The sequence below is a fragment of the Hesperophylax consimilis genome, chromosome 15 (assembly GCF_061612785.1).
Source record: "Hesperophylax consimilis isolate HC1 chromosome 15, BYU_Hcon_1.0, whole genome shotgun sequence".
Classification (NCBI taxonomy): domain Eukaryota; kingdom Metazoa; phylum Arthropoda; class Insecta; order Trichoptera; family Limnephilidae; genus Hesperophylax; species Hesperophylax consimilis.
Window position 1 is genome coordinate 31,017,281 of NC_142850.1, and position 15,613 is coordinate 31,032,893.

The window sequence follows — 15,613 nt, forward strand, 5'->3', positions numbered from 1 at the left end:
TTACCAAAGACGATGTATAAATAAAATATTTATGTATCAATAAATAATACGAATTCATGAAAAAAACTTCTTATTTTTTTTATTTATTTCACATAAGTGTATTTTTAAAAGATTATATATTACCAAATAAAAGTTCCCAAACATCTCATGGCATCATCCAGACACTTTAAAAAATTAAATTAAAGAAGGAAAAGGGCTCTTGACAGAATCCGTGGTCGGGATTAGGGCGCATATATATCTACATATATTTTTTGTTAATTTAATCAAACACTTTTTTTTTTAACCACGAGTTTTTTTAATTATTTTTCACATCGACCGGTTTCGCTAATATCAAGCTTCGTCAGGGTATAAATAAACCAGTCGAAGATAAAAACAATTTAAAATACTCATGGTTAAAAACAAAGTGTTTGATTTATATAAAAATGTTATGTCTAACCACAAAGTAATTGCTTCCTACAATAAAACGTTCTTAATTTATATTAAATAATGTGTTGTATATTTGCGGCACGTTCTTTAGTAGTGAATTTTCTCAGTATCGTCCTGGTGAAAAATCACACTTCCAGACCTTCCCCCTTTCAGCCTTAACAATATTCTCCAATTTGGGGATACCATTGATGTAGTTTTCATTTGGGCGGTATTCCCATAAAAATTGAATTAAATATTTATTATTTCGTATTATAGGTAAATCGGCTGGTGTCTTGAAAAAAAATATTAAAAAAATTTATTTGAAGAAAAAACTGTAACAGTATTTTTTTAGGGCATTTTGACCAGCAAAACTACGCATTTAAACGTATATTTTTACAATTTTTTCAATCGTTATAACAATAACTAAAATTTAATTAAATTTTTGTAGGTTTTAATTTTTTAAGTATTACATTTTGGAGCAAATAATTATGTGTGTTGTCTTTTCATAACGCACATTATTGTTTTTCGGGTCAAATCTTCTTTATGTCACTTTACCTGAGGCATGTTGATAAATTGCATAAATCATCCACACCCAACTGTAGTTTAAAAGGGCAAGATAAAATAACTTACGGTTGTGGCTAAAGATTTAACACAAAAACAATAAGAATATTTACTATTACAAAATGGAAACATAATATTTTATACGACTGGTGAACATGATTGCTGATTAATGATATTTTGAAGTTCGCAATCATATCAACTTTTATCCGTTAGATCCCACAACGATGATCTAATCTCCTGTTATTCTTGTGCTCGTTGATTGCAACCGCGGGACTTTTTGTAGGAACCCTGCCTACTGGGGAATGGTTTGACTCTCTCGAGTGACTTGTTGGATGTTGTCTGTATTTCTTCACTATCTTCTCCGCCTTTTCCGCTGCTACATTATCACCTTTACTTACATCGTTTGACAGGTGTAAACACTTTGCTATTTCTTAAGACTTAAGGAGCAGCGATTTAAACGTTCGATTTACTTTCGATTATTTCAACCCTTGGTAATTGCATATGGAACTGGGCTTGCAGTATTTTTACAGCATTTCTAATTCCTTCTTTGTTTTTTGATTATAGAAGATCTTGCTCAGTTGTTGCTAGGATCCTCTACTTGAACGTCCTTTTTGTACCACGCGAAGAAGGTTAGAGCCTTCATGACTCTTTGAAATCGGGATGTTTTATTCGTAATTTCGCTTAGAACTTTTGCAGTTGACCAGTTGCCCTTCCGTATCGTCTGATCAAAGAGCGTGGACTTTGGACACAATAACGACTTCATAATGAGTCCTTCTTCAGTCAGGGCGCAGACATTAATGACCTAAAAAAAATTACTCACTTTTCAACACCGTTTATCAATTTCAATTAATCAATTATAAGTGTATTGAGCCTGTTGTTTCCATTATGAAATGACAATTCAATCAACCACGGTGTTTATTGAATTTGCATTAATAAAAAATTCATATTACATTACATGATCATACGTCATGACATCAAAATGTATAAGGAAAAGATCGCAAAATTACGCGCATCACTTTTGTCTCACTGACCCTAATGCAAAAGCTTTCGATTTAATTGTGCAGTGTGCGAACACTATTAACAACACAAATTCGTATAAATTACCAAACAGCAAATACAGTATGTAATTTTACAGTGTCACGTATATGTGTTTTTGTTGTTTCAATGTTTGAAATTTTCGCATTGACCTAATTTTAGAGTTTCTTTGGGGAATAGATTGTTTGTTGTATCCTAAAACATACAAAAATCTGTTTATATTTTCATGGTAAGGTGTTAACTTCACCTTCAAACTTTTGTGTTTGGAGTTCAAGAGGCAACTCTTTAGAAAAACCAATAAAATATGCTTTAAATTTAAACATTTAAGTAGATTCAATTATAATGCATGTAACTCTTACATCACTATGTTAATGCATCACTATTATTATTGAAAAGTGTCTACAGTGATTCTCGGTGTGTCTAAAATGTCTCCTGTATTACAAGTCTAAATAAAGTAATAAAACATTGCCAAGTGTTTAATATAAAGACCAAAGATCACATGAAACAATAACATTATTAGATAATTCAACTATGTATTTTAAAAAGACACCGCAAGCTGACTAACTTTGTTGTAGCGCTTTTGCGGTAGAATAACTAGCTGTGAGCTCGGAGGTCGTGGGATCAGCACCCAGTGAAGGACAAACATTTTAGGTCTTAACCAACCGGGTGCCACAAAAAATCAAGGAATAAAATCTTGTATATAATAAATCATATAAATTAGTCATTATCTTTTAATAACATTGTTTTATCTTACTAAGGAATAGAAATTTTGTTTTATTTTTCTTTTACTACCTGTCAAATAATATGATTAATGTTTAACATAAATTTTCCAGTAATTTAAAATCTTTTTAAAAAACCACAATAATAGTATTTACATTCACTTTACTCAGTTGCAAGGAAGCTTTTGTATTGGTACGTTGATCTAACCTCAGATTTTTTCACATATTGACTAAAATACTTAGTATTTTCACATATTGACTCTGGTTTGGTAAAACTGTTATTTGTTTTTCAAAATTTGATATTGCAAATCTATTAATAATTATGAGAAATTTCAGAGTAATTTCATCTAAGTTTTTATCGAAATAACATAAAAAAAACTTTTAGATCAATTAAAATTATTTTTTTAATTAAAAATACCTTAATGGGAAATAAATTACTTTACCATACCAGTACTTTGAATACAATTCTATATAAAACTATTGAAAAACACCATAGAATTGTGATAATAATTACTAAAACACCAAACGGAAAAAAACGAGTCTTGCTGATTTCTTAAAAAACTCTTCAAATAATTTTTAATCCAACATAGCACTCTCTTTAGGGTGAATTGCCTAATACAAAAAAAAAAAAATTGTAATCCAGTTAAAAACGGGTCTGCAGGCCACTTCCTGATATACTTCTAGAAAATTTGTATTAATATTGGAACACGTGTTCATGCACCTGCATTTGGCTTAACAATGTATAATGACGAAATACGAAAACGTTAGGATTTTTATGAACACGTTAATCGTTACAATACATTGGTATTTTGCTAAAAGTTCATAAGTAAAACTATCAATCCATTCGTTAACGGCCTGCAATCCCGTTTTTAACCAGATTACCAATAATTTGAAGAGTTTCTTAATAAATTTGCTATATTTTTAACAGTAAATTTTCTCCGTACATGCACAGGCTTTGTTTTTGTCGTATTTAGCTACACACTACAATGTAATTATATTTAAATAACTTTAACATAATAAAAATAAAAATGCAACATTTTAACAACAAGTGTAATAATTCCAGCGAAATCATTGCCTCCATAATGATCAAGGGCTTCTTCTTATTTCTATTTATTGTACCTGATGTTATATTCTGTGCTGAAACAGAATGGCCGTTTTTTGTCGAGGGCGACAAAGGAAACCGCTTTTAGTAAGTCAACAAAATCAATTAATATGCCCTATATACCTTCTAACCTAAATCAAATAAATAAACCTGCCAAACCTCTTATCAAGCGAACATATAACATGGGCATGTGCCTAGCATGGTGGTCGAAAAATCCTCAATGCATGTAACAAACAATTTCAATAATAAAGAAACTTAAAAAATATATATATATGGTTTAAGTATTGTTAGGTATTTAGTGAAAAATAATTACAATTTACTACACGGAAATCGATGGCCAAATATTCGATTGAAATTATTTTAACATATTACATATTAGGGTTTTGCGTACTATAAAATATTTTACTCTATACAGGAGGATGAGACGTACCTGACTTAATTTAACCAGCGATTTCTGCTTAAAAATATTAATTAATATACTTAGTGTTGACACGTATTAGTTTAACCTGTGATTTCTGCAATTATTTATATATGGTAACAAATAGTAAAAAAATATGTATAATACACGTAAAGAAATTATCGCAGTACTGTGCAGCCGGTACAGCAAAACTTGTCAACAAAATCCAATACTACTCGAGCTTCTTGATTCACTTCACGATCTTTATCTGAGCGGGCAGTTGGTATCTGAATCGCAGACCCACCCGAACTTGATGCCATATACGATGGCCTGTGCAACCATGTGTACACTCCTTAAAAGTTTCGTCATAATTTTTTATTCTATTAACTAAACTCATAAGCAATAGCAGCATTCGAAGCAGCTCACTGAGTTGTAGAGTATGTTGATACCGCTTTCCAAAAAGTCAAAGGAAAAAAAGTAAAATCACTTTTGAAAATCAAAATGGCCTGACCAGGCCCATTGCCCATCGGAGGGTTCATCTATGCTCCCGCTTTTTGAGAGACACGATTATAATAATGTGATATTTTTAGCACGGGACTTCTGCCGGATGACGAACGACTTCCCGAAAAACAATTGGTGGAGTTTAGATCACCTCTCCCGGAATCATTCGATGCCCGTGAGCAATGGCCAGAATGCAAAAATATCATAGGCCTGATAAGAGATCAAGTAAGTTCATTATTCAGGATGTCACATATAATATGTACCTACCTAGTAAATCGGGAAGGGTCATATTAATAATTGATATGTGTCAATTTGTAACCAATGCTGATAGATAAAATTAAAAAAGATAGGCCGCTAAATAAATGGTGTCGATAAAAAGCAAAGTGATGGCGTCGGTTTTTACGTATTCGAGCTGCTATTTACGAAAAACGACTGAGAAGATTACAATTTTTTTTTTTTTTTTACTTTGTGGTGTCATTTTAATTATGTGAATATTAAACACTTTGTTTAAACCACTATTTAATCAAAAATGATCGACATGTTTTACGTTTTTAAACCTTTGGCTTATATGTGCTTATTATTCTATACTTGTTGTCAACTTTTAAAGTTATTAATTTTATAATTGTTGGGGACGGAAAAGCACCGTCGCAATCGCGGAATGATAGGATTGGAAAGGTTCGGAATGCCGACTTACCTTTTATATACTTCCACGGTTTTCTATCCTTCTTTGCGCTGGTTCACAAACAAATCACAAATTTCACAATGCGCGAGCTCACGATGGCTTTGATTTTCGACACGGTCGATAAAGTAATCAAACGATGTTGACAGGACAAATATTTTAACTCAACTAAAGTTCACTAAGTCGGCATAGGTGAGGAGATGAGTTGGGTCGATAGGCAACAATAATTTTACAAAGGACAGAAAGGTAGGTAGCACGATGCTAGGTGCCAACAATAATCATTATACGTTTATCCTTACAAAGAAACCATTAATACCGTAACATGTCGATTCCTTTCCTTAAATAGTGGATTGTAAAGGTTTTCCATTTTCATATAGTTAAAAAAGTTGTGTGCTCATTTCAATACTTCCCTAATCCTTTTCTTTATTGAGAGTTCTGCAAACTTCTTGAACTATTTTCAGAAACGTTGTGGATCCTGTTGGGCCTTTTCCGTCACAGAAGTCATCTCAGACAGAATTTGCATCAATTCCAAAGGCAACACGAAAGTAATAATCTCGCCTGAAGACCTCATGACATGTTGCAAGAATGACGGTTGCATTGGATGCCTGGGAGGCACCTTAAGTAAATATTTTTTATACCTAAAATAAGGATCCTTTGTTTTTAGTTTAAAAATACATTAATTTAATTAATTTGCGGGTGTACTGTACAGGGCCCGTAAATACTTTAAAAGTACACAATTGCTGACCCTGGTCAAAGCGCAAGTGTGCTCCACTGTTGTATTTGGCAGCCACCTCTAGTCTTGAGCCCCAAAAAAACCTTTATTCTGTGCAGATAGGGGCGGTCCGTTTGATAGATTCCCATATCCTAATCAGCGGATTGCAATCTTTAGAGCACAGGCGTCAGGTAGATATGCTGCTCTTATTCTACCGGTATTACAATCTAAGATGCTCCGAGTAACTAGCGTCATTGATCCATTTGACATCAGTGCATAGTCAAGAAACACGACGAACGCACGCCCAATATATTTAAACGGTTGAAATTTGTCACATGAGAACGGGTCGCTTCTACGACTCGTTCTTGATTTCAACAGCTCGACTGTGAGACGATGTACTGGCCTTTGTGTTTCCTACAACATTGGTCTCTTCAAGATCCATTTTCACTCCTTCCTCTCCACAATAAGACCCTCCACACAGCATCCCCAGAGATGACATAGGCTCTGAGGGAAAATATTTTCCTCCATTCTTCTTGTGTATTAATGTTAAAGAAACTGTTCCGTGCGTCTACAAATGTTTTCAAATAAATCACTAGATACGAAATTAATTTTGCGCAAGCGCTTTTCATTGGTTGAGTGGGAACTTTCTTGATGTTTCAATACTGTGCACAGCTGTAGTTGTATATATACCTTTCAACTGACCGGTTCCCTCAGATTTCTTAGTTCTAAGCAGTGTTTTTTAGCCTTGCAGCTTTGGGTCTTTGAGTAGCGGTTGAACTCAAAACCTCGACCACTCACTAGAACCATTGATCTCTAGAACCATATTTGGCATTGTTAAATAATCTACTTGTAGTTGCATCTGACTAATTGCATGGGAAATAATTTTGCTCTCGAAATGTTTATTTTTTTAGAAAGTGCGTTGGAATATTGGGTGGATGATGGCATAGTGACTGGAGGAGATTATAAATCCCGAGTAGGGTGCCGTCCTTACACTATAACCGATGACTGGAATCCAGTTTTTACTCCCCCCTGCAATAAAACGTGTGAAGAAGGATACCCAATTGCCTACACGGCAGATAAACATTACGGTGCAGATCATTGCAGCATAAAAAATGACATGCATCAAATCCAAAAAGAAATCTATGATAATGGACCAGTAAGCGCAGATTTCTTGGTCTATGAAGGGTTTACTGACTACACTAGTGGCGTTTATAATCACACGAATACGGGCAATGGCGGTAAGTTGATTTATTAATCATTCATATCCATTATTATTTTTTTAATCATATTTTTCTTAATTCTGACATTTTTTTCGGATTCACTGCCCAAATTTAATAGTGTATTTATGTCAATAGTATTATAATCTGTTCAATACGCTCACTTATACGCACCCTCACACACACACACACTTTGAAGAACGTTTACATTGCCCGGCTTTATATTTTTACGAAATACAATCACCCTATACTATAAAAGGTACAATCATCCTGTAGTAACACTAAACTTGTTCCCACCCGGGCACGCATGCCAGATGGCCGAACGGCCATTTTGCTTGCACGTGTGCGATCGCCCCCCCCCCGCAGCTACCGCGCCTGAATCCTCCCATCCTACCTCGGTCGCGAAAGCAGCGTCCCGTGCTGAACAAATACTAACACTCTCAGCAATATCGCGAAGAACGAAATCACGCGTAGATTACGCATTTTAAACCAGACTTGTTCTTGATATAATTAATATTCCGCGCTGCCCTTCTCAAACATGTTTCGAAATCTTGATTTAAACTTTGCTCGTTGGAACCACGCTTCCGTTAAATTCCCGAGTGCGTCGCAAAACAACACCAGCTCCGCTGCCCCCTTCGGGGCGCGGGCAAAACCAGCTCGGCGTGAAATAGCCCTCCTCATGGCTAGGCGAACCTGTAAGCATATTTAGTATAATTCCCTTCTGTGTTTAAGACAATAAATTCATCCTTAATTTCCTGTTTCATCCTGTCGTTTCTTTAGAGAGAGAGAGAGTTTAATTCAACAATGTAATAGTGAGAGATTTTATTTTACCATGTGTTTCTTTAGAGAGTTTAAATAAACCTTTGTCCCTATATAATGATGAGTAATAATTGAATTGACCTTCCCATATCCCTGGCCGATGGACGAAGAAATGAACTGGAAAGTCCCCCACACCTGATGAATTCGAGTTCTCACCTGTTCTACCTTTTTACACTGAGCTAGCAAATTTCACTACACCCTGGTTCAATTCCAAGATGGGTTTCTATTGGCTAACATAGCAATATCTAGTTATTTCAAACACACACTTGAATGTCTTTTTTTATAATACGTGAGCAAAGTTTAAATTACAAATTTACTGTTAACAAAAATGTTGCTACGTTTTGGGTTAATTTTGTTAAAAAATAATACGCCATTGCCAACTGTATATTGATCAGTGACCACAGGATTACCAGAGCGCCAAACGATGACTAGCAAACCGAAGGTGGCGGGTTCAAATCCCAGCGTGTGCATGTCAGTTTATTTTAGATTATTTATTTTTTATTTGACAATTTCTTAATCAAAAATGAAATAAACTATAGTTGCGGCACGTTCAAGGGTGAAAGATACTCTCAGTATATCTCTGGTGTAAGATCTCCATTCCGAATTGAAAAATTGCTTGAAATGGCTTCAGCCGTATTTAGTGACTGGATCTGAAAAGCCAAGTACTCTCCCACCTTTCTCTTTCCAATCTCTTTCCCCACCTCACTACCTTAAGCCTCACAAAATATCCAAATTGGGGATGCCATGTTCACACTGGCTCCAGACGGTTGGGAGTAGTTGGGACTCTTGTGTGGTGTTGTGGGTTTATTCGTTTTCAATTGCGTATCTTATTCTCAAAAATAGTTTTTACTGAATTATTTTATTTCAGATGGTCACGCCATTAAAATTATCGGCTGGGGAGTTGAAAACGACACCCCTTATTGGCTGTGCGCCAACTCCTGGGGTGCAGGATGGGGAGACAAAGGATACTTCAAGATGCTTCGAGGAAACCCAGAATATAATTGTGGCATTGAGAAGAACGTGAATGCTGGAACCCCTAAACTATGAAATCGAACCTACGCAAACAATAATTTTGTCAGCACGTAATGATTTTTTTATGATATCGTAATGTTGCACGTTATTTCAAACGCACATTTTTTTCGTATAATCATAATCTTTTTTAAAAAAAAAACAAAAATATAAGTCGGTGGTGGCTAAAAGTTGAAATTACCAAAGAAGACTTTATATATCAATAAATAATATGAATTCATGAAAAAAATGTTACATGTGTTTTATTTATTTCACATGAGCGTATTTTTTAAATGATTAATAATAATAAGCCTTTTATTCTGAACTTCTGTTAGGTACATTAATATTAGAAATGTTTTGTTTATTATAATATATCCCGAAGCTCAGTTTGCCTCTTGGCTTAGGCCTCCTCTAACAATTTCCATCGGGACCTGTCACGCGCTACTCTTCTCCATTGATGTCCAGCCGTGAGTTTTAGGTCGTCTTCCCATCTCATGTGTTGACGTCCTCTACTTCTCTTGCCATATCTCGGATACCAGTCAGTGACATTTTTACACCATTTCTCTTGAGGGTCTCGGATCATATGACCTGTCCATCTCCATTTTTGTTGGTCTATTCGGGTAACTATATCGGCAACATTAGTTATCTCCCTTATTTTGCTACATCTCACTCTGTCCTGTTTTCTTATTCCTGTCAAACTTCTCTCCATGGCTCTCTGGCAGCGTTCCAACTTTTCTCTGTGGCGTTTGGTGAGTGCCCAAGTTTCGCATCCATAGGTGATGACTGGAATTATACACGTGTTGAAGACTTTCCTTTTTATTTGCATACTTAGTTCCTTGGATTTCAAGACTTCTTTCAAAGACCAGTATTTCTTCCATCCATTTGCTACTCTTCGCTCGATTTCTTTAGTGGTTTGATCTTTGTGTGATATTATTTGTCCAAGATAGATGTACTCTGACACATATTCGAGTGGTTGGTTGTCAATTTTTATAGTTACTGGATCAGAGTTTGTAAGCAATTTTGTTTTGTCTTTGTTCATGCATAGGCCGACTTTCACACTTTCCTCGTTTAGTGATTCTATCATTTTATTTAGGTGCGTTGGGTTTTCCTCGAATAGGACTATATCGTCTGAAAATCTTAGGTGGTTCAGTTTTGCACCTTGCACGTTGATACCATATTTTTCCCAATCTAGTTTGCGGAAGATACTTTCTAGAGCAGCCGAGAACAATTTTGGTGATAGAGGGTCTCCCTGTCTTACTCCTCTCTTGATCTTGAACTTTTTCCCCAAGGTTTCTAGTTGGATCCTCGCTTCGCAATTCAGGTATATGTTTTTTATAATATTGATGTATATTAAAGGTATCCCCTGCTGTTTAAGACTATCCCATAAAACTGTGTGTTTTATGCTGTCGAAAGCTTTGGAGTAATCGATGAATGCCATGTATATTTTCTTGTTATACTCGTTATATTTTTCTACTATTTGTTTCACTGTGTGTATTTGGTCCAGAGTAGAGTATTTTTGTCTGAAGCCGGCTTGCTCCCGTGGTTGGTTTTCGTCTAACTTTTTACTTATTCTTTCCAGGATAACCTTGGAAAATACTTTGTAGATATTTGACATCAAACTTATAAGTCTGTAGTTTCCTATATCTTCGTTTTGTCCTTTTTTAAATATGAGAATAATGTTTGATGTTTTCCACTGTGGAGGGATTAGACCAGTTGTTAGTATTTCATTGAATATTGAAGTGAGTATTGGTAGTAGTTCTTTTAGGGTGCCTTTAAGAAGTTCGTTTGTCACTTTGTCTGGGCCTGGAGCTTTTTCCATCTTCTGACTGAATATGGCTTTTTCTACTTCTCTGGAAAGTATTTTTGGTTCGGTTATAACGTTTTTCTGCTCTTTAATGACGTTTATTTTCTGATCGTATTTTTGTTTGTCGTCTGGGCTTGAATAGAGGTCATGGTAAAATTTTGTGGCTATTTTGTTGATATTATTTCTATTTGAAAAAGTAGTCCCCTTTTTGTTTAGTTTTGGTATCCATTCCTTATTTGATTCCTTCAATTCTTTAAGCGCTTTTTTCACCCCTCCTGTTTTCTTTATATGCTTTTCTAATGTTTGCAGCCTCTTGGTCTTCCTATCTTTCCTGATGTTCTCTCTGATTTCCTTACTTAGTTTCGTTATAGTTTTTATTTTCTCTTTTTTAGGATGTTTTGTAAGTAAATTTTTTCTTTCTTTTATAAGTTGCAGCGTTGTATCACTTAGCTTGTACTTGTTTCTATTGCTAGTCTCAGCTTTTACTTTAGTTAGTAGATTTTCTAGCTTTCCATATTTTGTATGAGTATCAATGTTACTCGTAGTTAATTCTGCGGCTGATCTAATTAGAGATTGTGTTATTACCTTTAAGTTTTCATCGCTGTGGTGTTTTGTAGTGAGTGAAGCGAAATGTTTTCTAGATTTCTTTGGTAATTCTATTCTTATGTTGCTTCTGACCATTCGATGATCTGTATTGAAGTTGAATTTAGTTAGAACCGACGTATCCGTGAAGGCTTTTAGATAGTTTGATGTTATGTAGTCAATTTCGTTTTTGGTGTTGCCGTCGGGGGAGATCCATGCCCACTTATTCTTTTGGTTTTTCATATATAAACTGTTCAAGAGCGTTAGGTTGTGTTGTAATAAGAATTCAACCAGAAACTCACCTTGTGGACTTCTTCTACCTTGACCGAACTTTCCAAAGACATATTCTTCCTTGCATTGCTTCTCCCCGACTTGAGCATTAAAGTCGCCCATTAGAATAATATGGTTGTTTTGATAGCTTGTTATTGTCTGTGTTAGTTCTTTATAGAAAAGTTTGAATTCTGTTTTCGTTGCTTGTTCTGTTGGAGCATAAATTTGTATAATTGACCATATTTTTTGGTATCCTGGTATGTCAATGTTAAGAATGGCTATTCGATCAAAGATTACAATTAGGTCTTGTATGTATTGTTTCATTGACCGTTTGATTATGAATCCTACACCTTTTTGGCCGGCTGTTTCGCCTTTGTGGAATAGTATGTAGTCAATGCGTTCCTCAATCTTTTCTCCTAGTCTTCGCATCTCACTAATGCCCAGGATATCCCATTTTATTTCTTCGAGAGCTATTTCTAGCTCGTGTAGGCTTTCTTCCGTTCTAAGGGTTCTCGTATTTAAAGTTGCAATATTGAGTATTTTGTTTCTTCTTGTTGTTAGAGGGTTGTGGTCTATAACTCCCGCGGGGACCAGCTGAATTGGGAGACTTTTTGTGGGTTGGTTTTGGTTGTTAATTTTGGTTGTTGTTAATATTCCTTGTTTCCGATCTTCTGAGACAGTAATTAGTTTTTTGGAGCACTTAGTTGTGGGTCAGAACTTGCCCGGTTGACATAGTTCAGTATGTTAGGTCTGTTGGTCTCTTTCATGCTAGTTTTGGGTAGAGGTTGTGAAGGATTGCTTGGTATTTTGTTTGTATTTACTTTCTTCTGTGCTGATTACTTAGGAGAATCCGAATTTCCTCTTTTTCGCTTTTCGCTAATGTTGTCCTTCGGTTTTAACACTATCAGTTTGTCATATTTTATGTAAGCAATTTTTCCTTTCATTTTCTCTTCTTCTAGTTGAGGTTTTAGCTGTTTTAGTTTTTCCAGGATTTCCTTCGAGTAGTCTTCTTTCACATTAATACCTGGCGGAAGGTTTGTCTTGTTCTTGAGTATAAGGTGTTTTTTCCATTGGGTCGTGATAGAGGCTATGACCGGACAATTCGTGTTTTCGCTTTGTTTCCCTATTCTGTACACGTTGCTAATTTCTTGGCTGCCCAAATTTACTCCCGTGTTTACTATGAGGTCTTTAATGTAGTCTACTAGGTCTCCTTCAGATTTTCCCTTCTCTTCCATTCCGAAGAACACCAGGTTATTTTTACGTTTTTCTCTATCTACTGCTTTAAGTTTTTGTTCTAGTTCTAAAACTTTATTTTTAAGGATATTGTTTTCCTCAATAATTGTTTTCATCTTCTCATCTAGCGCTTTCATCACATTTCTAGTAACGGAATGAGTTATTATTTCCGCTTGTTTTTCTAATTTCTCATCAAGTTTAGATAAAAATAATTCCATGTTTTTGTCCATTTTGTTTGTGTTCTGTAAACTTTTTCAGATGGGGTGATTTGGTTTATGTATATTAGCGCCTGTTGTTGGGCAAAATTTCGGCACACCTGTAAGAACTTTTCGTACTTACGCCTGTTTGCAGTTTTAGTTATTTTAATTTTATTTATTATTATTTATTTATATTTTAATTTTCAGATTGCGCTTTTACTGCCATCTATTGACTGTTAGGGTTATCTTGTTTTGGTTTAGTGTGTGTACGTATTTACCGCCATCTATGAACAGGTACTTTGTAAATATGATAATAAAATAAAAAGATTTGGTTTGTTCGAGAATTGAACCCTTCTCCGTGGATACTGGAGTCAAACACTTGACACTTATGCCAATTCACTGTTGAGTCTTATCGAGATTTTACTCGATATTAAACAACTGTCAACGAAATGTGCTAGAGTGTATTTTAGTTACAGTTTATTTTTTAATTCACAATTCAAATTTGTTAAGAATTCACTTATTGTTAGATTTTTATTTTATTATTATATTTTGTTTTGTTTTAGTTCGCTTATTTAGGTTAAGACTTTATTTTGGTTCACTTATGCACAATTAAATTTTAGACTTTCAGTTTTAATATCACTTTTGAAGCACTCCCCGTTCGAGTATCGGTAGAATAGACACACGAGGATATAGATTGTGCAGCCAGTTTTATTTTACACACAAAATTTCAGTTTTTTAGACGCTTTTAGTACGAGTTCTCAAAACATTTCTAGATGAATTCTTAGGTAGATTGTGTGTCAATATTTTTTTTTAAAAGTCACTTTCTAAGCATATCTCGGTAGAATACCAGGAGATAATCACACCGGGTGATAGCCCGAGAAAAACACAGCACTTCAGTAGCGAATTTGATTCGATTTAGACACAATTTCATGTTGTGATTCTTCAAAAACTGGAGCTAGCGAAGTTAGCGACCGCACGCAATAATAACAGATACCAGTTATTTAAATGATTATATATTACCAAATAAAAGTTAAGAAACGTCTCATGGCATCATCCATACACTTTAAAAAATTAAATAAAAAATGGAAAAAAAGGCTCTTGAGAGAATCCGGGGTTGGGATAAGGGAGTATATTTTTTTGATAATTTAATCAAACACTTTGTTTTTAACCACGAGTTGTTTTTTTTTATTTTTCACATCAACCGGTTTCGCTTATATCAAGCTTCGTCAGTATATAAATAAACCAGTCGATGTTCTTCTTCTTTCGTATGGTGCGGGGGGTCAAAGGGGGACATCTAGGTCTACGAGCCAGTCTGGGGCCTCAGGCGTCGCCATGTGAACCTCATCAATCCCGCCGGGGAATGAATGGAGCGGGCATTCGTTGACCACATGTTCGGTGGTCTGTACTGCACCACATTCATACATTGCCGATTAATTAAAGCCCCATCTGTGCATCACGTGGGCTTAGCGGCTATGGGAGCATATTAACCTATTCATGGCGGACCAGGTTTTGCGAGGCAATGAGAACCCAGGCTGTCTCTCGGTGGGGTCCTGTATGAGATTAGCATTTCCCACGTTGGCCGTTTGCCACTCAAGTTTCCACCTATCTTCTGGGGTGAGAGGTAATCGGAGGAGCCTCTCTCCTTCCGCCCAGAAGGGCTTTCGGGACTTCAAGTGGCATGCCAGGTGGGAGACGACATCTTCGTGCATTCTCTCAGTATCGCCCTGGTAAAAAATCTCACTTCCCGACCTTCCCCCTTTCAGCCTCACAATATACTCCAATTTGGAGATTCCATAGATCCAGTAGCTCAGATTTGGGCGGTATTCCCATGAAAATTGCATTTTTCTATCCAGAAAATAAATATTTATTATTTCGTATTATAGGCACATCTGCTGGTGTCTTGAAAAAAAAATATCCAAAATTTTTATTTGAAGAAATAACTGTAACAGTAGATTGCAACAATAACATTTGGCTGTCATCAGTTGTTTTGTTTTGCTCTATCTAAAATTATTTTTTTACCATTCTTTTTTTTTCTGGCAAAAAAAAGTGAAGTGTGTTGTGCCTTGAGGTTTCATCTCCCTCCTGATCTTCCAGGAGTCACTTTTCGCTGCTGATTTCCAGATATTTATAAACTTTTTTTACTTCTGTCATTTTCCATACTATTATTGTAGTTGTTTACTGTTGTGAATAATGGAGGAAGATTTCCCTCCTGGACCCCCTACAAAGCCCCCAGATCCCTCTCCAGACCCCCCAGACGGGTAAAATGGAGAAATTGGAGAAACAGTGATTCTGTCATTTTGACTTCTACCAAAAAAAGGAAATTTACTCCTTCTTCCCGAATAAAAATTGACTCTCCTTCGACTTCACAGTCC

The 15,613-nt window shown here is 35.5% G+C and overlaps 1 protein-coding gene across 1 annotated transcript; it reads left to right on the plus strand.

Annotated features, from left to right (window-relative positions):
* Nucleotides 1-3,802: 3,802 nt before the first annotated feature.
* On the plus strand, nt 3,803-9,194 carry LOC149417627 (cathepsin B-like). The gene is made up of 5 exons (XM_089640602.1): nt 3,803-3,909; nt 4,810-4,945; nt 5,861-6,020; nt 7,023-7,349; nt 9,016-9,194. The coding sequence occupies exons 1-5, from the start codon at nt 3,803-3,805 to the stop codon at nt 9,192-9,194; spliced, it is 909 nt and encodes a 302-aa protein (XP_089496728.1).
* Nucleotides 9,195-15,613: the final 6,419 nt, after the last annotated feature.